The 26,341-nt window shown below is 41.0% G+C and overlaps 1 protein-coding gene and 1 long non-coding RNA gene across 4 annotated transcripts; one reads left to right on the top strand and one right to left on the bottom strand.

Moving 5' to 3' along the window:
• Window positions 1-718: 718 nt before the first annotated feature.
• On the bottom strand, window positions 719-14,679 carry LOC121395021. Its single transcript, XR_005962179.1, has 4 exons — window positions 14,596-14,679; window positions 11,330-11,478; window positions 6,452-6,913; window positions 719-1,007 (listed from the first exon to the last, which is right to left on the bottom strand). It is a non-coding gene; the product is annotated as an uncharacterized LOC121395021 (long non-coding RNA).
• Window positions 14,680-14,894: 215 nt separating this feature from the next.
• Window positions 14,895-25,286, top strand: ccdc126.S (coiled-coil domain containing 126 S homeolog). 3 transcript variants are annotated; one of them, XM_018269222.2, is made up of 4 exons: window positions 14,895-15,193; window positions 18,517-18,689; window positions 18,781-19,123; window positions 22,398-25,286. In XM_018269222.2, the coding sequence occupies exons 3-4, from the start codon at window positions 18,886-18,888 to the stop codon at window positions 22,580-22,582; spliced, it is 423 nt and encodes a 140-aa protein (XP_018124711.1). In that variant the 5' UTR covers window positions 14,895-15,193; window positions 18,517-18,689; window positions 18,781-18,885; the 3' UTR covers window positions 22,583-25,286. The 3 variants fall into 3 exon arrangements, with proteins under 3 accessions (XP_018124711.1, XP_018124710.1, XP_041423438.1); XM_041567504.1 differs by lacking the exon at window positions 14,895-15,193 and adding an exon at window positions 18,369-18,387; XM_018269221.2 differs by lacking the exon at window positions 18,517-18,689.
• Window positions 25,287-26,341: the final 1,055 nt, after the last annotated feature.

Genomic DNA, 26,341 nt, shown 5'->3' on the forward strand with positions numbered 1-26,341 from the left:
GACATGTTTGATTGGTGTCACTCTGGTGATGTTGTTGGATGGTATAATCATCAGTCAATAAAGTTTATGAGTTTTGAAGATGCATTTCTGGCCATAAATGTCACAGTAAAAATTGCCATAATAACCGCCATAAAACAAGACTATTTTATAGCATAAATATTCGCAAAAACTTAATTTTTCGCCAGAAAATTCGCAACTCACTAAAATTACCGCAACGTAAGCTCGTTCCTTAACGTAGTTACCGCAAGTGATAGCAATGACTTCTGAGCGCATCGCTGTTTAGTAAACTTAGTCGCTGCGAATATTCTGGCGTAAAAATATTCTCAGCGATAACATGCGGAAACTTAAAGTCAGATTTACCGCACTTTAGTAAACGGACCCCGTAGTGTCTTAGATAAGCCAATAATCACTATTGTCTATTTTGTAGATGTGACAAGTAGCTGCTACTAGTAGCTCTGCGTGTCTTCACCCTTATCACCTTTTTTGGCAAGACTCAATTTACACAGCATAATAGATAGGCCCCTTAATGTGACATCAGAGCTCACCACAAAAAAACTCATCCCCCTTTCTAGTCATTCCTATAAGTGTATTTATCTAATGGTGAACTGTAACTTTCATCCATTGATAAATATGCTTCTTAAAAATCACAGGAATGAATACAAAGTTGTTTTTTTTTTGTGGTGAGCAATACTTGTTTCTTAATGTTTATTTTTGGTTTCTTTTGTGCTGACATTTATATATATTTTTTTTTTTCTATGGATAGATTAACTGAATATGATCTCTTTTGTGGCATAGTACATTTCAATTGTTTATAATGATAAAATCAAAGTCATATTCTGGAACATAAATGAAATTAATTCTCTTATGTAAAATCTTGCCAGCCAGTTGGGTCGAAGACATGCAAATGAAGCAGGAGAGGAAAGGAATGTGCAGTAGCTCTTCAGTCCAGAACTTCCTCCTTGGGCTTTCATCACATCACACAGGCAAAGATGTGAGAGATCCCCTCCCTAAGTGGAGAACAGAAAGAAACTTAAAGTGATACTGACACTAAAAACTACTTTTTAAAATATGAATGTATATTAAAAGTTACCTATAGGTCATGTTGATCGTTTTTTATGGAGAGGATTGTTTTTGTAAGTAAGTTGAAGTTTCTAAACCTGACTGTTTTGCCAACCTGACTGTCCCATCTCAGCCTGTCAGTTAAAGTTTCTAATGCTAATGGACTACTGCTGCACAAATATGGCAGCCCCCTCATATAGGAACATGGGGCATCAGACAGGTACTGTAAAAGCATTGTGAAAATACTTTATGGCAAAGTTATAAGTAGCTTTCAAAGGCAATATTATGACAGATGTAAAAAATAGTTTAAATTCTGGTGTCAGTATCTCTTTAAGAGCTTCTGACCTGCAGCTAAAGTGATCTGTAATTTAAAAAAAAAAGAGTTTATTTTAAATAATAAAGATGGTTAAGTAAAATGCTTTAATGACCAGACTGTTTATGTTTGGACAGATGTTAAAAGGTGAACAACCCCTTTACCAAATAGTTAATCAATTGAATTTCTCTATTTTGACCCATTTGCTTAATACCGTTGTTTCTCAAAACAACCTTTGACATCAAGCCTAATTTCTCTTACTAAGGTGATAACAGATCCCAAAATGGTTTAATAAAACTCCTCTGAAGCATATCACCGCTGGAAAGAAGAGCCTTGAAAAAGGAAGATCTGGGAAGAAGTACTAGTATAAAGATTATCTACATAGCAAAACAAGTTAAAAAAAATGCATTGGTTGTAATTGGCACATAAAATATGATTTATGTATCTGCCGTAGTGATGTGCGGGTCGGGTTTTACCCGCATCCGACCCTAACCCGCCCAACTCCCTGCTTCCATTTTAAGGCCCTGCGCCGACCCGTCCAGCTCAGCTGATGACATCACAAAAGGGGAGGCGTGCATCTTTAAAAAATCATGCAGGAAGTCAGAAACTGCCACCCAGACCCATGTGTTAACCCGCAGGTATTGGGCCTACCCGCACATCACTAACCTACTAGTAAATCTGTTTCTCTGTAGTCAACAGGGGGACACAGGAGACCAGTGGGGTTGAGCTCCATCCTCCTGGAGGCAGGACACTTGATTTGATAAGAAAAAGAGGGCATGCCTGGATGTTCCAGCTTTACCCCTAGTACTTTCCTATTCAACTCAGTTGGTACCAAGTAACTGGACACAGAGAGGTACAGAGAACAGTAACACTATTTCAACAATCAACTATTTACAGAGGGTGGGAAATCCTGTGTCCCCCATAGACGACAGAGAAAGGGATTTACCGGTAGGTACATAAATCCTATTTTCTCTGGCCTCTCCGGGGGACACAGGAGACCAGTGGGGACTTAACAAAGCAGCCCCAACAACAATAGGGAGGGTGAAAATAGTAACTGAATTTTTGTTGCCTTTAGTCCTGCACAGCTGTGTGCAGTATTTTGCGACGAAAGGCTGCCTCTGAGGAGGCAAAGGAATGAATTTGGTAGAATTTCGGAAAGTGTGAATTGATGACCATGGCCGCTCTGCAGATCTGCTCAGCCGAGGCAGAATTGCACCAGGCCCATGTTGCCCCCACTGCTCTGGTTGGCTGGAATGACGAGCCGACAATCTGATTTGCGAGACACTTTGGATCGTGACAGATATATTCTTAGGGGCCGGACCATATCAAAGCCGTGCAGCCGTTCTTGGGCTCCGGACATAGGGATGGCACTACTATGTCTTGGTTGAGATGAAAGGATGAAACGACCTTTGGCGAGAATTTCAGATTGGTACGAAGTGCCAGATCATCCATGATGGTTCAACTGAGCCTAGTGGCTCAAATTGGGGGTCCAGGAGTGCGTCCAGAACAATGTTGAGATCCCCTGTGGGAACTAGTGTTTGTCGTGGGGGGGGCTATATGGGCCACCCCTTGTAGGAACGTTCTCACAGAATCAAGAGCCAATCTGAGCTGAAAAAGTAGAGACAATGCCGATACCTGGACCTTCAGTGAACCTAGCTTAAGGCCTACGTCCATCCCTCTTTGTAAAAAGGAGAGAATGTCTGGAATGCTGAATCTGGTTGCGGAGCTTGAGTTGCTTCTCTTGTGGTAGGAACACTCTCTGTTCCAGCGTGTCGCATTCCAACCCGAGGAAAATCATCCTGTGTGATGGAAGGTGCCGAAGTTAGCCTGAACGGGAGTGCTAAAAACTGGAAATGCCTGGTGCTGGTGGTGGGGTGGCCAGATGGGGACATGGAGATATGTGTCTTTGATGCCGAAGGACACCAGTAGTTGTCCTGGTTCCATTCCCCAGATTACGGAGCAAAAGGTTTCCATCTTCAACTGCACAAATCTGATCAAGAGGTTCAATTCTTTGAGGTCCAGCACCGGTCTGAATGTGTTGTCCTTCTTTGGAACTATGTAGGAACGTTCTCACAGAATCAAGAGCCAATCTGAGCTGAAAAAGCCAACCTGTGTGATGGATGGCGCTGAGGTTAGCCTGAACGGGAGTGCTACAAACTGGAAATGCCGCTTGCCAAAGGCAAATCGGAGGTACTGGTGGTGTGGTGGCCAGTTGGGGACATGGAGATAAGTGTCTTTGATGCCCAAGTACACCAGCAGTTGTCCTGGTTCCATTCCCCAGATTACGGAGCACAAGGTTTCCATCTTCAACTGCACAAATCTGATCAAGAGGTTCAATTCTTTGAGGTCCAGCACTGGTCTGAATGTGTTGTCCTTCTTTGGAACTATGAAGAGATTGGAGTAGTAGTCGTAAAATCTCGTTTGTGATGGGACTGGTTCGATTACCCATAGGTTCCAAAGAGATCTGACACATTCCTGGAAGGCCTGAGCTCTGCTTGCAGTGGACGGACTTTTGACATGAAGAATCTCCTGTGGGGAAGAGAAGCGAAGTGCATGTGATAGCCGTCTGTGACTATATCCTTCACCCAGGAATCTGAAGAGTGGCGTAGCCACGCCTCCCAGAAACGGAGAAGCTGTCCCCCTATGTGCTTCTGTGACCCAGGAGGGGGTGCCCAGTCATGCCGATGAGGGCTTGTCATGGGTGACCTTGCCTTGGGGCTTGTTCGGTATCCATCCTGAACGAGGTTTGTCTGATGGTTTGGAGCGAAAGAATGACCTGAATTTGATTTTTAAAGTTTGATTTTTTTGTCGACCTGCTGCTTTGGCCACAAAAAAAATCACCCCTCTTACCCCCTGTCGCCTGATAATTTTTTCCCCAAACAGTCGAAGACCCTGAAAGGGTAAAATTGTAAAGAATTTATTGGAACTGATGTCGGATGACCAGTTCTTTAGCCATAAGGTCCGCGGTGCTGCCACTGATAGTGCCGAGGTACGTTCTATGAGCTGCGCCGTGTCCAGAACTGCTTTGCATAAGAATGCATTGGTTTCTGCTATGCAATGAGCAGTGTGAATGAGTTCTACCTGGGGTGTGCCCAGTATGAGCGAGGTTGCCCATGCTTCTATGGCCCTGTTCACCCATGCTGAGGCTAGGGATGGCCGAAGAGCTGATCCTGCAACTTAGAAGATCGCTTTTAGGGATCCTTCCAACCTCTTCTCTGTAGTATCCTTGAAGGTGGCTGCGTCCATGACTGGTAGAGTAGTTGTTTTGAAAAGGTGTGAGGCTGGCGCATCTACTAGTGGTGGAATGGACCACTTCTCCACAAACTCCTTTGAAAGGGGTAGGACTTGGAGAACCTGCGTGATGCCTGAAATACCCTTTTTGGCAAATTCCACTCATCCTGGATTACCGCTGTCAGCTGTTCATGCGAGGGAAAGCAGGTTGTAGATTTTTTTCTTTCTTTTAAAAAGACCTTTATGATATGAGGAATCTGTGTTGGAGTCCAGCTTTAGCACCTCAATGACGGCCATGATAATGCCATCAATGTTGTGAGAGGTATCCTTCTCTCTGGTATTTCCTTCCTCGTCGTTGTCGTCATCTTCTGATTGGGCAGGGGACGAAAATACATCCCTGTTGGATCCCTAGCTTTCAGATACATCCGGAGAGTGAGAAGTGCGGGAGGGTATTTCGTCACGCTTAGATAGTGTGCGCTTGTGTTTTTCCACTGGAACCTCCTGAACCTTTGCCATAGCTTTCACAATAGAAGTAGCAATAGTGCCCGCTATGGCATCTGCTAGTGATGGAATATTTTTCAGCTGCTATACACTTCTTCGAAGACACATAAAATCGCAGCTGATGAAATGTGAGGAGTAATCCACCTAAAAAGAGGGACTGGACAGGGTTGGCCTCTCTCACTCCTACTGTTCAACATAACATTGGAATCCCTCATCAGATATCTCAAGATGTCCTCCTGATTACCTGCTCTGGATATTAATAATCTATCCTTGTGTTTACCAGCATTTGGGTTTTCTTAATTGTGAAAAATCCTTCTCATAATATATATGATATAAAAAATATCTTCTCAATATTACAAACTTTGAGTCTATTTCTGGGTTTAAACCCAAAAGACTGAACTAATAAATATATTAAGGCCTTTCTTCTGCTAAAGTCCTATTGCAACTAGGCATCGAAAAGAAACAATATTACATCTAAAATCTAGGTATATAACTTCCAGCAGATCTTTATTGGCTCTATGTTTGATGACTTCCAATGATAAAAAAAAGATGGCACATTTTTATAATAAACAGAAAAATGCACCATTAAATTTAAAAGGAAGGACTGCCTTCTAAAAAATGCTGATCTTTCTTAAATGCATCTATCCTATGGTGAATTTGCTCAATACTTTTAATTCATTTGGAAAGGAAAAATATCAAAAAAATTGTTCTACCGAAACTAAAAAAGTGTTTACAATGAATTAAAATGTAATGTACTGTTGCCCTGTACTGGTAAAACTGGTGTGTTTGCTTCAGAAAGGCTACTATAGTTTATACAGATAAACATGGGGACAGCGATTTAGTCTGAAAAAAGGAGAAGAGGTACAGGTGGCATAGAAGATAACAGAAAAGTTCTGTAGAATCCCATTGTATTCTACATAGTTTATCTGTTATCTGCTATGTAAACCTGTGCCTTTTTTCTTTTTTCCAGCTTTGAATGGCTGCCCCCATGGCTACACAGCAGGTTGATTGTATAAACTTTAGTAGTGTTTCTAAAACAAGCACATCAGTGCTATCAAAGTAGGGCCACAGTTCATCATATTGTTATTACTTTGTTACATTTTAATTTTTTTGATGTTACTGTCCAAAAATAAATGATAGTCTCGGGGTACCTGGTTACAGAGATTTAACTAGTCAGCATTAACAAGGCACATCTCTGAAAATGGCAAATATATTAATATAGATCTAAAAATAACTACACAATCTAAGGAAAATATATTAGAAATGAAAGTTTATAGAAACAATTTTATAGTATGGCAAATACTATACCGATTACATAAATATGATTATCAGGTTACCCTTACTTACCTTTAAAGGAGAAAGCATGTTTTTTACTTGAAGGTACCAAAAGTTAGGCAGCTCTAAGTGATTGTATATACCCAGGGCTGCTGCTCCTATCAACAGAAAACTGCAGAGGCCCAGTGAGCTACACAGAGGGATCCTGTTCATGCTTATTCTTTATTCCCGCAGCTGTACATACACAGCAGAGTGAAAAGCCATACTTTAACAACAAAAAAAAACAGCTATTTCACACCACTGTGCAGTTATGTCTGAAGAAGTGAAAAAAGAGAATGACTCTGTGGTGATCTCTGGAAGAACCCTGGGCCGGTGCAGTTTTCTGTTGACAGGAGCAGCAGCAGCCTGGGTTATCAGTTAAGTAAATAAAATCACTTGGGATGCCTAAATTGTGGCACCCCCAAGTTAAAAAGACTTTCCTTCCCCTTTAACAAGGAACGTGAGTCTCCTCTGCTCGGCTTAGCCTCCAGTCTCCTAAATGGAAAAGAAAAAATATTAATTGGTTACAACATCTCAATTCCCCTACAAATATTGTTTGTTGGGGTGATTGTATAAGCAAATGTCAAATCTCTGACAAAGAGAAATTGTTTTATTTTCAACTACCCCTCTGGTTCAACAAGCCTAGTTTAAAGGATTCTCTCATTTACACTTTCCCCATTTCATTCTTTAACAAATATATCTCCAAATTAGGCTTTATGCACAAACAGTGATTTGTAACATTCTATCAGAGGAAATCGATAACCCAAACGATTGCTTATTTTGATTGGTCACAATACAACCTTTCATCTTACTACCTGGTATACAGTATGTCCGAGGACTTGGTAGGGAGAAATCCCTTACCAATAACAACTTAAACACAAAAGAATACTTATAAATGTCCTGATAGCATTTTATTTTATACAGTGCCGAGTGAAAATAGGTATAGCCCCTAAGGTTGCCACACAGCTGATATTTGACTTGGCTAGCCAGAAAAACACCAGCTAGAACCGGGGCCAGTATTACTAATTTACCGGCAATAAAATGGGTGGTTCATCTGCCAAATAATTTCTTCAATTCAGTTGTTTTTAGATTGTTCCCCAGAAATAAGGAGAATCTTCTCCTTCCCTCCCTAAAGTGGTTCGCTGAAAAAACTCCTTTTTAAACATTCCCTCTCATCTCCCACTGCCCAATACGCCTATTTCTGCACCCCAATGACCCATACCTGCCCAATCCCGGCTCCGTGACATCACCAGTTTGCCCATTTCCCTTGATTTTACCAAGCAGGGACTTCTCATTCAGGCCAGAAAAATCTATACGAGAGGAGGCAACTCTAACCCCAGGGAAAAAAAACTGTAACTATTTTACTGTTTAGGACAATCAGATGTGTAGTGTATGTTTCTGGTTATTGGGTGTAGGATGAGGAATGTGTAGGCCTACTCCAATTTACATATGTAATCCTATTCACGACTGTAATGTCATATTTCATTAAATTTTGTATGTATTGTTTTGTGCAAATAAAGATTTTTTTAACAAAAAACAACAACAAATACATCTCCTTTCAATCAGATAAAATTTGGTTGAGAGAAAAATTTAATTAAGGGTAAGTGCACTGTTGGTCTTACTACCCAGTCACGCTGTTTACTGGGGGACTTGATTTTAAATTTACTACATACTCAGAATGCTAAGGGATAGTGTAGGAATGAGGGGCCTTGACGTGGCACGTGAGCTTACATATGTTGGCCAAAGTGTGGTACTAACACCTCATTTTTGGTAATAATTGTTTTTAAAGGCAAACTGTGTGCCGGCAATTTTTCTCTTTCTCATTGTGTACAATTATTGGCTTCAAATCATTCATAGCAGCTGGTCAACTCCAGATTGTGGGTTAGACTGAGCACTGGCACAAAGCAGCTGGTCAACGCCACAGCATGGGTTTGACCGACCGCTGGTGATTTTTTTCTGTGTTTTATGCACAAATTGCAGCCAAAAATTGCCTATAGCTGACATTGAGACATTAAAACAAGGTATGATTTACAGGTGTATTTTAATGGGCTGGGGCTTAAAGGCTCTTACAGATGAGCATTTTTACCTGCGCTCCCCTGCGTTCTGGTTTCAGGTGTTCAGCCGCAGGGGAGTGCAAGGAGTAGATGCAATGAATTCTTTTCAATTGGGCTGTACTCACACAGATGCATGTAAGCACCGATTGTAGGTAAAATGCAACATGCTGCATCCCAAACTGCGTTCGGTGCTTACATGCGTCTGTGTGAGTACAGCCCCATTGAAAAGAAATCAGTGGGTCTACTCATGCGCTCCCCTGCGGCTGAACAAATGAAACCGGAAAGTAACTCTAACTCGTCTGTAAGAGCCCTAAAAGCTCCTTGCTTTCTCACTAGAGCTTCTGTGTAAATGGTAAGTGCACTGTTGGTCTTACTTCTCAGTCACACTGTTTGCTGGGGCACTTGATTTTAAATGCACTAAAAACTTAAATGCTAATGGCTAGTGTTGGACTTGCGTACAATGAGGGGCCTTTACGTGGCACATGAGCTTACCTATTTTGACCAATATGTGGTACTAACACCTCATTTTTTTGTAATACACACAATTAATATTAAAGGCAAACTGTGTGCTGGTAATTTTTCTCTCTGTACAAATATTGGCTTTTTATCGTTTATTGCAGCTGGTCAATTCCAGAGTGTGGGTTAGACTGAGCGCTGGCACAAGGTTGCTTCTAGCAGCTTCTCAACTCCATAGTGGGTTAGACCAAGCTCCGGCAATTTCTTTCTGTGTTTCGTATCAAAATTTGGTTCATTCAATCCCATCTATGGAAAAATATTCTCATCCCACAGAATCCACAGCAAAAAATGCATCATGAAGTCTCTGCAGAATCCTTAGTAAATTCTACTTTTATAAACTACTTTCTGGAGTACTCAGAGAACAAAATTACAGATTGATCCCTTTGACATACAAAGGATTTAACTTTCATTCAAATAATGGCAAATACCTTAACAGCTCTCCCAAATGTGTTTTTTCTTTACCTAATTATTTACATCTACCCTGGGAATGTCCTCTAATTAAACATTTTGGAAAGATATTCTCAATTTTCATTATCCTCTCGATTTAATCTCATGGGTATTGATAATAAAAACTGGTTTATTTTCTGTAATACGTCATTCTTGACAACATACCGTATATACTTGAATATAAGCCGACCCGAGTATAAGCTGAGGTACCTAATTTTACCTACGAAAACTGGGAAAACTTATTGACTCTAGTATAAGCCTAGACACAAATACAGCCCTGTCTCCCAGCAGCGCACATTCCGCCAAAGCGACCCCCCCATCGATCAACCTGACTTCTTTTCAAAGTTGATGGTGAGAGAGATATGCCAAACGGATTACTGTGTGCATTGTCCCACTGTCCCACTACCATATGCAGAGGGTGCTGTGTGATATTGCCATCACTGTTAATCTTTCGTATAACCAACAAAGGCCGCTGTGTGACATTGCAGTCACTGTCATTCTTTCATATAACCAACAAAGGGCGCTGTGTGATATTGCCATCACTGTTAATCTTTCATATAACCAACAGAGAGCGCTGTGTGATATTGCAGTCACTGTTATTCTTTCATATAACCAACAGAGGGCGCTGTGTGATATTGCCATCACTGTTAATCCTTCATATAACCAACAGAGGGCGCTGTGTGATATTGCAGTCACTGTTATTCTTTCATATAACCAACAGAGGGCACTGTGTGATATTGCAGTCACTGTTAATCTTTTATATAACCAACAGAAGGCACACTGTTATTCTTTCATATAACCAACAGATGGCGCTGTGTGATATTGCAGTCACTGTTATTCTTTCATATAACCAACAGAGGGCGCACTGTTATTCTTTCATATAACCAACAGATGGTGCTGTGTGATATTGCAGTCACTGTTATTCTTTCATACAACCAACAGAGGGCGCACTGTTATTCTTTCATATAACCAACAGAGGGCGCTGTGTGATATTGCAGTCTCTCCCCAAGCGAACTGTTGGTATAGGAATGATTAAAAGTGACTGCAATCTCAGCTACTGCCCGCTGACCCGAGTATAAGCCGAGGTAGACTTTTTCAGCACATTTTGGATGCTGAAAAACTCGGTTTATACTCAAGTATATACGGTACTAGAATACCTCAAATTAACTCTAGCTGCAGCAAGAGTGGTTGTTCACCTTTAAGGTAACTTTTTGTATGTTACAGAATGGCTAATTCTAAGCAACTTTTCAATTGGTCTTCATTATTTATTTTTTTATAGTTTTTGAATTATTTGCCTTCTTTTTCTGACTATTTCCAACTTTCAAATTGGGGTCACTGACTCCCATCTACAAAACAAATGCTCTGTTATAAATGTATCGTTACTGCTACTTTTTATTACTTATCTTTATGTTCAGGCTCTATACTATTCATATTCCAGTCTATTATTCATATTAGTGCATGGTTGCTAGGGTAATTTGCATCCTAGCAACCAGATTGGTGAAACTGCAAACTGGAGAGCTGCTGAATAAAAAGCGAAATAACTCAAAAACCACACATGATACAAAACGAAAACCAATTGCAAATTGTCTCAGAATATCCCTCTCTACATCATACTAAAAGTTAACTCAAAGGTGAACCACCCTTTAAGTAAGACTTTATCTGTATTAAAAAAAAAACTTTCTACAAATATAGCTATCGCATTACAGGCTTCATAGTATACAAAACCGATTAAAATTGAAAATAGTTTTACAAAACATGGATGAATGAGAAAGATAGGATAAATGGCATCCTTTACTGCTCCATAGATATTTAAAGGGGACATATACCATAATTTTGAACTGTAGCTTAATCAATTCTTTTTGCAATAAAATTGAATAAAACACGTTTTAGATACCTTTTGGGTCCACTTTATTTGTTATCTTAGCATTTCTTATCACGCTCCTCCCTTTTTCCTGATTTCCTGTCCTGTTACAGCAAGCCAGGGCAGCCGTCGGGGAAATCCCCTTTTAAAACCGACCCACAGGAAGGTCTGTTCTCCTTGAGCTTAGTATTCAAACGACAAAATAAGTTGAATTAGGGAACATCTGAGAAATATAGAGAAAGGTATAGAAACCCATAGTGTATCTAAACATTTTAAGGCGGTACATAGATGTAACCCCAAGGGTCTAACATATTGGGGTGTGGAGACATTAACCAGAAAGTGGAGGGGGGTAAACATTGTAGAAGATACTCTAAGATGCAAAAGCAGAAGGATATATAAAATGGGAACACTGGAACCTAAGGGCCTCAACATAGACTTCAATCTAAGGTCCTTTTTAGGAGAAGTCTTTATCTAAACTTATGTATAATATAGCATCTTGATATATAAAAATTTTATAAAAAAAAATACCTCCCTATATATATGTAACAAATATGCAAATTTTAACTAATAATGTGGAGAATTGAGTATATCGTAATAGATTAGGTAATTTTTAAAGGCTAATTAATCAAGTAACCCTATAAGATAAAAACGTCAATCAAGCCTGGGTCCTTCTCAGGGCTGCTTGCGCTTGACCCGCCCACTTGCCCAGTTTAGGGCAGGCACCCTTGCACACAGACTCAGTGCACCTTCAGACTGAACAATGGAGCTCAGGAGCTGGTCGGAGACCAGCGACTCATCTCCCCTCCCTCTCGACAATGTATTTTCCACACTACACAATAGTGATGTGCGGGCCGACCCGATACCCGCGGGACGGTGGGTTTGGGTCGACCTCGCACTGCTCCTCACATTCAAATGCCGGCATCCAACTTCCGGTTTTATAGTCTCACGTCTGCTCACCCGCCCCTTTTGTGACATCATTGTGATGTCATCTGCGGGGCGGGCCTATAAAAGGACCCCGGAAGCGCGGGTGGGCACGGGCTGCAGCAGGGCAGGTTAGGTGCGGGTCACACAAGCACAGGGCATCGAACAATTAGGTTGTGAGGGGAGCAGAATGGAGCACTAACAGGCAGGCAAGTGAGGAGCTAGGAGAAGAAGTGATCCACTGATTTAAAGCAGCTGTATCCCAGCAGTGAGACATTTAGCCTGCTTAACGCTGAAACTGTTTAGATTTCACTCCACCCCGCTCCTCCCCCCTCCCCAATGAATTTCCCTGCACTACACAACGAGGAGGGGGTGGGTCGCAGGGGGCAGCAATGATAATCAGATAGAGGGAGAACGCTTGCTTTACAAACGGCTTCAGCATAAATCTGTGCACGTAAGGGGAGGGTGGCTGGAAGACTTCCAAGCTGCATATAACTAGCATGAAGCAGCCTTGGACTTAGTAAAATGGGAAAAATCCATCTATTATGTTTCTAGAAAGTGGTAGAAAGGGGTTTACCCCCCATATCCCAGGTGTCCAAAATGTGCAGCCTTAAGTTCCTAAACTACAGCTCCCAGGTGGCAGGGATATGGCAGAGAGATGGACATAGGACAGTTATGTGCAGACTGGGAACAGAAACACAGGCAGGGAGATGGGAGGAGTTTTCCAAGCTACAGCAGAGCTCAGCCTGTCAGTCAGTGCTGTGACCATTTCCTGTGAGAGAATGAACAGACACTCCCACCTCTCATTGCAGCTCTGATATAATGACACTTTTAGCAGGTAAAATGCATTCAAAACTTTTTTTTTCCTGCATCACTACATTGTTTTAGGAAAGATTAATCATATATCTGAATATGAAGGTTATGTAAAATGTCCCATTTAATCTTATTAGAATCTAGCCAGTTAATATGTAATATATCCTACACAAGAAACTTTTATTTGGATGTTTAAATTCAGTCATATTCTTCTATACCATGGCACATATACTGTTTATTTAAAGGGGTGGTTCGCCTTTAAATGAACTTGTAGTATATTATAGAATGACTAATTCTAAGCAACATGGTCTTCATTATTTATAATCTTTGAATTATTTGCCTTCTTCTCCTGCTTTCCAGATGTCAAATGGGAGTCACTGACCCCCATTCAAAAACCACAAAAAATGAAAACCAGTTGCAAATTATCTCAGAATATCACCCGTACATCATACTATGGGGCAAATTTACTAAAGGGCGAAGTGACTAATGCGGGCAAAAATTCGCTAGCGTGACGTCATTTTGGTTCTTCGCCGATTTACTAACTTCCTAACTGGCGTAATGTCGCTAGCGAAGGAGATAGACTCTAGCGGTACTTCCCTCCCTGATGCCTGGCGAATTCGCGCTCTGACGAATGGACGTAACTACGCTAATTCACTAATATGAGGATTTTACTGAACGTTCTCTCTTGCCAGACTTGCCTTCACCACCTCAGACCAGGCGAAGTGCAATAGAGTAGATAGGAGTTCTTCAAAAAATAGTTGAACATTTTTTCATTTAATTTAAGTCCCAAAAAACGCTGGCGACTTTTACTTTTTCAGGGTGATAGGCTGAAAAAGAGCATCAATTTTTTTGGGGGTAACCAGCTTCCCCCCTACATTTCCTGAGATATGGAACACAAACTATACAGTGGGCTCGTGTAGAGCAATATTACAACTCTATTTTATTAAGTTTTCCCGAGATTGTGTAGTGTAATGTATTTGCTGCAACATGTACGTCCATTCAACTTTAACTTCTGCCGTATGCAAATTAGGCAATGCCAGGGCAACTTTGCTTCACTTGGCGCAATTACACTAGTAAAACTTCCCCGACATCCTGGACGCAACTTCGGATTTTAATGAATTAGCATTGTCCTGGCAAATCTACGCCTGGCGATGTGTGGCGGTGTGAGCGAAGCCGTCGCTGACGAATTTTCGGAGGTTAGTGAATTTAAAGGTGAACAACCCCTTCAAGTGCCACTACACTTTATATTGGGATATTTATATGTCTTCACTTCTTGATCATTGTACAGTGTGGCTGTTATTCACATGTAGGTATGTATTAGGGTATAGGTGGCTATAAAGCGCAATACCCAGGTTTATTCTCGTCCAACATGTCTAATAAAACTCTTCTGTCATTAGGAGCACGTGTTGCCTGATGCAGCAGGGCCAATGGCCGCTATAAATCAGACTAATGGAACTGCGTGACGTGTGGGTGGCTTCTGATTATTCTTGGGCCCTCCGAGTTACCACACAACAGCATTATGTGTAAACAGCCTCCAATAACCCCCTAATATTAAGGGCACACACCTTACACAGACCAGCAAGTATGTAACAGGTTCGCAGCCGCAAGGGAAGACTGAATAAAATCCTGCCACAAAGAAAAATCCTAAAACTAGTCAGCGTAAACAACTACTTAGTGGAGCACTGTAGTAGCGTACGGCTCCAGCCAATCCCCGCGTGACCACCATTTGACAAAGGCGCCGAATGTCACGTGACAGAGACGTTCGTGACGTCACCCACAGCGTCTTATCTACTGGGAACTAGCGGCTACCTTTTCCCCACATCAGACAGTAGATAAATATAAAAAGGCGCATAGGGAATCTTTGCACACCACTTGCCAATAAGAGTCGCGCTCTGTGGAGAGGTGGGCATCCGCTGGCCAATCAAAGCTTCTCTTGCAAAATAACTGTACGCAGTAGTTTCGCAGACCCAATAGCAGGTACGCTCTTATCTTTAGGCTAGGATGTCTGGCCTCACTGGTGAGCAGTTGTCATTGTTCAGCCTGTAGTCAGTGAGCTGCTGTAATGTACGAAGGACTCGGGACTGTCGCACAGAGATGTCAGGAAGGGGGTGTCTGAGGGCAACACCCAGACCGAGGAAGCGGACTCTGCCCTGTCAGGACCGGGTAAGTCACCCACAGGGAGTTAAAAAAATGTTGCTCATTATATATATATGGAGCCAGAGCCTATCGGTACATATACCTTATGTGAGTGTATATAATGAGGGCTGCCCGTCAGTACTTCATTACACGTGACTTTCTACGAGTCGTGCCCATTGTCTGTTGTGTCTGGAACTGACAGATCATGTGACACAAGCCTGGCTAGCCACCAAGCTTGCCACCATGACCGTGTATGTTTCCTGTGGGGGGCTTGTAAGCTTGTCAATGTGCTTGGTGCATGACACAGTCGCATAAACTTCCTGATCTGCTTTTAGCTGCAGTTTATTTGTATCTGCAACACAACAACCAACCTGAGACTCCACATCTGCCCATGGTTGCAAGGTGTAATTTTCAAAATCAACTACAAAACCAGCCCAAAACTAGACAAAAATCCCTTCAAAAGTAGCCCAAAAATATCACAATAACTGCAGTGGAAAAAGTCTAAAAAAAATTAATTAATATAGTAAAAATACACCTTTTTCAAATTTTTACTAATTTGCTAGTGGCCATCAGATTTTTGACCCAAAATTGTCTAAAATTGAGAAAAGTCACCAGAAAACGTGAGAATGCTTTAGAGGGATGGGAGATTGGGGTACAGAGCCCAAAAGCTGGTAACTCCTGATTTCTACACAACTCGGTCCCATTGCATGCTGGGTATTGTAGTCTTACATTAAACTTGGCAGTCTGCAAATTGCTAAACAAAAACTACATTACCCAACATGCATTGGGAGATGCAGGCTTGGCACATTAGGGCAACAAAAAACTTTGGCTGGTTTCCAAAGTACAAACCAGCTAAAGGCCCAAAAAGTAGCCCAAATCCATACATTGGTTAGTTTGTACTTTCAAAACCCGCCTGGGCTTTAAATTAGTAGCCCAATTTAGCTGGAATCCCGCCAACCTGGCAACCCTGCATCTGCCTCTCGTGGGGCTTTTGGTGGCCATTATAAGGAACTTGTCTGGCACTGACTTGTGGGTATAGATATTTTAATTCAGAACTTGTATCTGCACATACAGGAAGTGTTTGAGGACAGGGATATAATTTGGCCAAGCAAGCCCCATGCAGTTAGCACAGAATGTTCCATTGTATCAATAGAACTATTAAAGTTGTCATTAGGGAAGTGCAAACAGGTGTAACTCCCTGCAACTTGAAGGGGAGCAGTAGCAGGAGAGCTGAGTGAGCAATAGCAGGTATTGTATGGCAACATTAGCACGTCATTGATTTTCCTCGCTGTGGGCCCTTCAACTGAAAGGTTTTTTTTTTTAAAAGGGGTTGTTCACCTTTGAGTTAACTTTTATTATGACATAGAGAGTGATATTTTGAGACTATTTGCAATTGGATTTATTGGAAGGTGTTTGAGTTATTTAGCTTTTTATTCAGCAGCTCTTCAATTTGCATTATGAACTGCATGGTAGCTAGGGTTCAAATTACCCTAGCAACCATGCATTGATTTGAATAAGGGACTGGAATATGAATAGGAGAGGACCTTACTAGAAAGAGGAGCAATAAAAAGTAGCAGTAATGATGAAAAGTGTGTAGCCTTACAGAGCATTTGCTTTTTAGATGGGGTCAGCGACGCCCATCTTAAAGCTGGAAAGGGTCAGAAGAAAAAGGCAAATGATTATAAAACTATCTAAAATAAATAATGAAAACCAATGGAAAAGATGTATTGGAGCTAAAGAGTGGCAGCCAGCCCTCTTTAAATACAATTTAGCCTGGAGGTACTCCCTGATGTGGACATGTATCTGCAGTTTGGATCTGTTCTCTTATAAAGTTTTGAGGCAATAAAAAGGTGTACTGAGCTCTAGTTTAACCTGTTCAGCAGCTGAACTGTTACACCATTCTATTTTTTTAACCCATTCTTACACATGCTTGTGCCCATAATATCTATTAAGCTATAAATGATTGATGATTTTTTATGCAGCTTTGTGTAGAATACAACAGTAGACATGTGTTCCCAAACTTAGTACCAGAGCTACATATTTGTCTAATGGGTTACTAAACAGATATGAGGAGTGTCCTGCAATTATTCGATTTACCCACTTTCATATGGGGAAACTTTCCCCCCAACATACACATTTGTGATTCCATAATTAGGGATGCACCAAATCCTTCTTAATTTGCATATGCAATTTATGGGTGGGTGTTTTATGACAGTCATGCAGTTTCCCTCCCCACCCCTAATTTGCATATGCAAATTCGGATTCGCATTTGGTTCGGCCGGGCTGAAGGATTCTGCCAAATCTGATTCCTGCTGAAAAAGGCCGAATCCTGGATTCGGTGCATCCCTATCCATAATTGAATTCTAGGAAAAGCCAAATTGCTTTAGGTAAAAAACACCATGGAAAAAAAATTAATTATATGGATAATGGATGCACTCAGTAACTCGCATTCCAGCAGCCTTAAAGAATTTGTTCAGTATGAAAATAAAAAATGTTTCTAATATAGTTAGCCAGAACACTACTTCCTGCTTTTCAGCTCTCTTGGGGGCAAATTTACTAAAGGGCAAAGTGACTAACGCTAACGCTGGCGAAAAATTCGACGTCATTTCGGGACTTTACTGATTTAGCATTGTCCTGGCGAATTTTCGCTGGTGAAGTGTGACGATGTGAGTAAAGCTGACGCTGGCGAATTTCCGGAGGTTAGTGAATTTGCCCCTTGGTTTCCACTGATTGGTTACCAGGCAGTAACCAATCAGTGACTTGAGGGGGACCACATGGGACATAACTATTGCTTTTGTATCTGAGCTGTATGCTAAGGATCAATTGTAAACTCACTGAACAGTTATGTCCCATGTAGACCCCCCCCCCTTTATGGTCACTGACTAACTCAGAGTCAGTGACCGTAAGAGAAGCAGGAAGTAGTGTTCTGGCTATTATGTTACACACCCAGTCACTCCAGCATTTATAAATTACATTATTGGCTAACTAACTATATTTGAAACATTTTTTTTTTTTTGCACAGCCTATCTAATTACCCAGTCTGTAGGATGATGAGGGTTGCAGCATAACATATGTCCTTTGGTTTTCATACCCCTGAAGGGGGCCCAAAATGATCCTTGTACTTGTGCTGAAAACACATATTTGTGCTAGAGATCAGAGGAGAGGAAGTCAAACATGAATATATGCTTGCTGCCAACCCACCTGCACAGCTCTGAGCACAGGTATGTGGGGAACAGATAAAAGGCTCTTAAATTTTCTTCTTTCTGCCATTTGAGATCACATTTTATCTATCCAGAATATTTTCCAGTCTGACAAAATGCTGATATCTGATAGGTGTCCACCCTTTACAGGTAGGATTGAGAATTTTCCTATGAAAAGCTGGACAGTTGGAAAGGTATCAAGTTACCTGCAAAGAACAGATAAGCTATTTAAATACAGATGGATCAGCACTCGATTTGTCACAACCAGGCATCCGTAAAGTGCATGGATTCTGTACACATCTACAGGATGAGAAACACTTAATGTAATATACACTTTAATGCTATAATAATGTAATATACACTGTAATTCTATATTATTCTATAATTCTGTGCCATTTCGTTTGTTATTGACAGGCACCATGAGAGTCTTTTTCCAGGATGAACTACATAGACAGATGTGACAGTCCCTGTGTTTTGTGAAACCTGGGGACATACCCAATTCCTGATCTTGCTGAAATCATGATTGTAGCGTTTTCAAGAAAGTCTGTCTCACAGAAACTGAGTATTTTACTCCTTGCTTTTGGATTCATCTGGGGACTGATGTTGTTGCGCTATACCTTCCAGTATCCAAGACACCAGAGCAGCGCGGAGCTCAGAGATCAAATATTAGACTTGAGCAGAAGATATGTCAAAGCTTTGGCTGAAGAGAACAAAGATCTAATGAATGGAGGAAATGGGGGATCCATGACAGGATATGGTAAGATATATATAATCTACAGATCAGCATCCCTATGGGGCAGACTGTAATTTATATCCTTATAAACGGCGCGTTTCTACGTCAGAATGTGCTGTTTATATCTTAAAGAGACAGCAGTTGTTACTGCCGTACTCTCCCTAAATCTTCTCCTCCAGGCTCTCCACCTCGCATCTGACTTCCTTACTTCTAATGGTGCACACACTCACTCCTCCTTCTTCTTCTATCTTGCTGTCTTTCCTTCCCTCTTAGCTCCTCTCAGGTCTTGCTCCCTCAGACTCGCTCACCCTCTTCGGCTCCCCTCCCTCCATCTCCGGTCACATTCCCTCTGTGTCTCTCTCCCTCTTCCGCCCCCTCCACCCCGGTCACACTCCTTTAGAGTCTCTCTTCCATCCCCCCTACTTCATCTCCGGTCTTGCTCCTGTCTTTCTCCCTCTTCCACCCCCTCTACCTCTGGTCATGCTCCCTCTGTCCCATCCACCCTCCGTCACTCTCTGGTTTTGTTTCACCTGCTGCTCCCAACCTCCATCTATCAATCTAGTTGCTTACAATGAGTCTCGCTCACTCTGTCCCGCCAGCCCAGGTCCCTCTCCAGTCTTGTGCCCTCTGCCTCTCCTATTTGCACATTCACCATCAATCACCTGTCTGTATTGCTGACACTGCCACTTAAACCCTCTGCCCCTCCTACTCTCTGTTCTTCTCTGGTGTTGCTCCCATGCATGTGCACTTTCCTCCCTCTGCAATATAACATATGGTGAGGATGCCACAGAAGGCACAATGACAGAAATGCAGCTACAACACAGGAGCAGAGGTACTACAGGGAGACATATATATTGAAAAGCACAGGGGAATGAAACACATCAGTGGCTTAACTACCAGGGGTGAAGGAGGTGCAACTGCACCAGGGTCCGTAGCCCCTGCACCCCGATAGAGCCCGCCTCCCATAAAGTAGTAATAAGTTTCAGTGGCTTGGCACCACTTCAATAGTAAGTAACAGTGACGGGGGTCATACCAATGCACCCATGGGAGTTTGCTTATGTTGCTCAGGCCTCCTTTACCCACCACAGAACCTGAATCACAGAGCCAGAATGCACAACTCTTCCTATTGGCCAAGACACTCCTCCAAGCCTCGCCCACCTCAGTGTTCTCATCATTGAATCCCCTTCCCTTCATGCAGCATTCGCACCGCCCAGCCACATGCTAACTCCTACAAAATGGGTCTGCCTCAACGACATATATCATTATATAGATATCTACCAGGCAGGTTAGAAAACAATTTAAAGATCTGCTTAGTATTTAAAGAGATACTGACAACCACAAACTAAAACTTTTTTACATCTGTCATAACATTTACTTTGTGTGCTATTTATCATTTTGCCATAAATGTATTTGCTCAATGCTTTTAAGTTAACCTTCTGACCCTCCCCCTATATGTTCCTCTGTGAGGAGGCTGCCATATTTGTACAGCAGTATTCTATTACCATTAGAAACCTTTTTACTGACAGGTTGAGAAAGGACAGCCAGGTTGGCAGAACAGTCAAGTTTATGAACTTCAAGTAACAATTATTTACAAAAGTAGACCTATCAGTGAAAAATGATTAACACAATCTTTAGGTAACTTTTAACATACATTAATATTTTGAAGAGTCAGTAATCAGTATCACTTTAACGTTGCCAAACAAACAGCCTGCATTCCCATTGTAGTGATTTGATTGTTTAGCTCTTGATATCAGGCTGATCTGATGCTGTTGTTGATACTGGGAAAACATCCTCTTGTTTGGCGACCTTTCCTAACCAGAAAGATCAGATCTTTTAGCCTATGGCTAGCTTTAACAAATGACCGATATAACAGCAGAAAGTCAAATTAATATATGCTTTCAGGAAATTCTTTAGACCTATGTCAAAACACAACTGTCACTAATGCAATAAATATGTAGCAAAATAACTGGTATGGGGTAAAGTAAAATTCAGACATTACAATCTATTCCCTCATTTTGTATTTATCTTCTTAAACTGATTGACTCTTCTTCTAAACTTTTTTCACTGTCCACTGTCTGTAAATTACCTAACATTTCATTGGCAACCATTGTAATTGTCACTAGCCCCATTGGTGTGAGGTGCACATTAGGGGGCCCATTTACTTGGCTCGAGTGAAGGCTTGGAAGATAAAATACTTTGAATTTCGAATGGTCGAATATGGCTCCTTGGACCATCAAATAGGCTACTTCGACCTTCGACTACGACTTCGAATTGAATGATTCGAAGTAAAAATCGTTCGACCATTCGATATTCGAAGCACTGTCTCTTTAAAAAATACTTCGACCCCCTAGTTCGCCACCTAAAACCTACCGAGGCCAATGTTAGCCTATGGGGAAGATCCCCATAGGCTTCCTAACAATTTTCTGATCAAAGGAAAATCGTTTTCGATCGTAGGAATAGCGCTTAATCCTTCGACTTCGATAGTCGAAGGATTTCAACTTGGCAGTCGAATCCTCGATATTCGACCCTCAGTAAATCTGCCCCTAAGTGTACTTGTGGACTGACTGTCTTGGCTATAAATATAATAGTAGACAATTTTGGTATTTCTGGTATATGATTTGTTATCCATGGATAACAGACCTGGCATTTTCTTTTCTTATTTGAATCACCCTACCTTAAGTCTGCAAAAAATAATTTTAACATCAAATAAACACAATAGGATTGTCTTGCCACCATTATGGGTTCACTGTATATTAAGTCTGCAAAAAACAATTTAAACTTTCAGGGGCAGATTTATTAAAGGTCAATTTTCAAATTCGTGTGAATTCATTTTTTTTACGCTAATAAATTCGAATATACTTGAATGGGAGGTTATTTAAGAAAAAATTTGAATGTCTAATATACGATCAAATGGGAACGATCCAAAAATTCATTTCATATTCAAAAAAACTTGAATGTCAGGAAGACTTTTAACATCTGCAAATGGCTCAACGGACCTCTGCCATTGACTTGTAAAGGAATTCAACAGGTTTGAGGTGGTGAATATTATAATTAGGACTGTTTCCATGGTGGAGGTGTGATAATTTACATTAGGGGATTAAAAATCTAAAGTGTGAATTTTGACACCAATATAAATTCGAATTTCCTATTAGGCATTTAATAAATCTGCCCCTAAATAAACCCAATCGGATTGCCAGCAATATGGATTCAGAATACTGGATATTTTAAAGAATAATATTGTAGAATATTGTACTTGTCTTTGTTCTTCTAATGCCTTCTTTCTTTTACTTTAACACAGCTGACTTGAAGAGAACGATTGCTGTCCTCTTGGATGATATTCTATACCGACTTGGAAAGCTAGAGAACAAAATTGACTACTTTGTAGTGAACGGATCATCCAATAGCAATACTAATAGCACTGGTGGAAACCTTGTCCCACTAACTACAAGCAAACGTGTGAATTCTTCAGTAAACAGGAGATAGCAATTCCAGCTATTTTATCAGGCCCAGTACTCTAAGAACAACTTTATGTGCTCCGAAAATTGGAATTTCTGGCTAGATCTGTTCTTTATTTTGGTTTGCCAAGTAAGCAGCTGTAGAATATAGTGCAAACACAAGGGTTTTTATTAACGGCATTATAAGAGCATAGACAATATCGGCCATATTAATTTTATAATATTTTATTTTTTTCCCATCTATAAAGTATGTTTTGTAGAAGTGAGTTTTGATGCATTGTCCTAGAGATTATAACCTTAGTACTCTAAATTAAAAATAAGAACTTATAATATAAATGATAGACTTGTATATTATATTTTGCTACTTGAAAATTTATGTTTGAGCTCGAGGTTTGACCCAAAGAATGTATTTATTTGCACTATTTGTTAGCAAGATTATAGATTATTTGCTGTAATTCTGATTATTTTTTGCGAACACTTGACAAATAATATATAGTTACTACAGTTATTTCAATGGATTTTGCTGGGTTTAGGATGTCATATGAGATTTAAAAAACAAACAAGTAAGTTCTGTGAATTGATTCTTTGATTTTAAGTCCTTATAGGGACAGTTTGCAGTCTTTATTGAAAGCGAAACCAATTTGAACTGGAGAGAGGTTTTTGGAAGACCAGATTTATTTCCCTTCAAAGTGATTGGCAGACAGGTTTCCTGAGGCAGTTATGTTGGCCTTCCATGTGCAGAGATATGTGCAGACGGCATTTTCTGTCCCATCCGATCGAGATCTGGCCGACTTTCGGCCAGATCTCGATCGGTGAAGCCCGTCGGGGGGGCCCCATACACGGGCCAATAAGCTGCCGACACTGTCTGTCGGCAGCTTTTATCGGCCCGTGTATGGCCACCTTTAGACAAGCTGTTTGGATACAATGTCGTGAGATCTACTGATCACCAGCTAAAGGTCTACTGGTAGAGCCCGATATACCTTTTGGGCATTCCTGCTCTAGTCGATCAAGCAGATGTGAAATTTTTGCTAACTTTGGTTCATATGATTTTATTCCTTCATGAATAGTCAAACTAAAATGATAGAACAGTAGAGGATAATGTTCCTGATTGGTGTTTGTATATTCGTTAGTGGTTAGCCGACTGCTTTTTCTTTCATACAGTTACATCTCCAAGATATTGCTTATGTTAATGCTTTATAGTTCTTGTTTCTAAACTATGAATCTTATCACGGTTTATCTTTTACAATCATATAGTGTGATCGGCCAGCTAGTCACCTTAGGTTGGGCCAGACCAGGCAGATTTGGCCTGGCTTTCTCTACGCCTCCTGATTGATGTTCCTGCAGCCAGAAGCATTGTGTCCACTCTAGTGCAGGCAGATACAGTGGATATTGGTTGTAAAGTGTTTACTCTTTTGCCAAAATCTGCAGTTTCTGCCTGCACATAAGTGGAGACCTCACAGAACAGCAGCAGAGGGCCACGCAATAGTGTAGCCCTAGCCTAAGGACTGTGGCATACTATGCTCTTTATTCTACACTGGAAAAATGCTGGCAGACAAAATGCAGGCATGGGCTGAAACCTACATGCACATCAACATATAGGTCCCTCCTACCCTCGCCTGAGTTTGTGATAAGATTTATTTCCGTACCTAGCGTACATATACAATGCCACTTCCGTTTTCACAGGCGCTGGGTTGGGGGGGGGCTGTGTGCCGTCTGTGTCGGGTAGTGGGTCTGGCAGGCGGGTGCAGGTCCAGGTCATGCACGGATCTGCCCGATTGGAATCTACTGTAGGGGGTCACTTTTAACAGTTTTTACGAGACTCTGTATCTATTTTCTGCCCTTTTTGTAAGCATATGAAGGCTCACAAGTGCTTAGTGCAAAAGAAAATGACAGGGCCCAGCCAGCTACTTTATGGGGCAGATTCACTAAAGGCCGAATTGGCTAACTACCGACATTTCACCAGAAATCCTATCCGCAGGGACATTGCCAATTTACTAACAGGCATAGGCGACAATTCGCTAGTGTTCGTTCGCACTCTATTGCCAGGCTTTTTGCTCTAACGAACTGTCGCTAAGATGCAAATTTTACTGAATGTTACCTCTTTCGCTAGAGTTTCCTTCACCACCTCAGACCGGCGAACTGATAAAACTAAGCTACATCCTTGTAATAAAGGGGTGAACCTTTATCAATAATAATAATTGTATTAATACAAATATGAATACAAATATACAAGATCAATACTTAAACCTTTTCATAATCTGCATGTGAGCAATAACACAATAACACACACACACATCAACCCACCCTTAGGTTCCCGATAATCAAGCAATGATCCAAATCCTGGCACCCACTCATGGGTCCGAGGCGAAGCTCCTGACCCAAGGCAAAGGCTGTGCTGTTATCCCCGGATTTCTTGTTAAATCCCCAACTGCTGACATAGGCAAAAATGTTTCCATAAAAACAGCAAATACTCAGCCAATGTTTTAGGAACTTTATGCCTCTTCAGCCAGGTCTTAATCAAATAAATTGGGCTTATGAGACTGTTGTCTGCTTTTATATTATTTGGTGGGTAACAATACCTATGTTTACTATATAACAATAAACAATGGCTATGACTGTCTACCCAGCAAGGCACATACAAGGACACTGGACTCCCCTTATCCTTAGTAGGTTTCTATTTACTGTACTGACTAATAAATATATATATATATATATATATATATATATATATATATATATATATAACAAACAAGGGAAAGTTGTGCTCACCGCTATTTTTTAAAACCATTAGGCAGGGGTGCAATGAGGGTGTGATCACAAAATACATATAGTCAACTACAAGAGGTCCTCTGCACTCAACCCATTATCAATATATTTAAGACAGAGACATTTTGTGCATACTGCTACTAAAAAATGCCTTACCCTTTAACGTAACATTATTAAATGATTAAACCCTTTTAAATGGAAAATGTTATTCGGTTATGTTGTTCCACTCCTTGCACCCATTCCAATAACACATTCTGTTTGTTCTCTGTCCTCATATTGGCTAACCAGTGTTATCTGTTGGTTACAGTAAGTTTTGTTGTGCCTTATGATGACTGATGTCCTTGGCATATAATATTTTTTCTGCTCACGTGCAATAAAAGTAATACTGATCATTATCTAAAGCCAAAGTGTACTTGTCTTATTCAACAAGCAGATGTGAAAAACTTGTGCTCTTAATTCCTGTATTTTTTCAATGTTGTTCAAAGATGTTCCTGGACTGAACCAATATCAATAGATAATCATAATAGCAGTTGTGTTGTGGCAGCAGTGTCATTAAAGGGGTTGTTCATCTTTGAGTTAACTTTTAGTATGACGTAGAGCAACCTTTTTTGCCCATGAGGCTCTGTTTGGCAGTACACCTGGTTATTATTCAACCTAAATTTGCCTCCAAGCCTGGAATTAAAAAGTAAGCACCTGCTTTGAGGACTCTGGGAGCAACATCCAAGGGGTTGGTGAGCAACTTGTTGCTCATTAACCACTGGTTGGGGATCACTAACGTAGAGAGTGATATTCTGAGACAATTTGCAATTGGCTTTCATTTTTTATTATGTTGTATTTGAGTTATTTAGCCGTTTTAGCAAGCTGGTTGCTAAGGTCCAAATTCTCTTAGCAACCAGCCATTAGAGACTGGAATATGAATAGGAGAAGGTCTGAATAGAACAGAGGTGGGCCAAGCCGGCCGAGTGCCCTAGGCAATCCAGCTGGCCAGCTTGCCCCCTCCTGTGGCTAGCTCGCATGTGCT

Source organism: Xenopus laevis, chromosome 6S (assembly GCF_017654675.1).
Source record: "Xenopus laevis strain J_2021 chromosome 6S, Xenopus_laevis_v10.1, whole genome shotgun sequence".
Taxonomy (NCBI): Eukaryota; Metazoa; Chordata; class Amphibia; order Anura; family Pipidae; genus Xenopus; species Xenopus laevis.

Bases quoted from the DNA above. Each gene is read 5' to 3' on its own strand.
- ccdc126.S (XM_018269222.2), top strand. From the start codon at position 18,886: ATGATTGTAGCGTTTTCAAGAAAGTCTGTCTCACAGAAACTGAGTATT. The intron at 19,124-22,397 runs GTAAGATATATA...ACTTTAACACAG, and splicing joins GGGATCCATGACAGGATATG to CTGACTTGAAGAGAACGATT.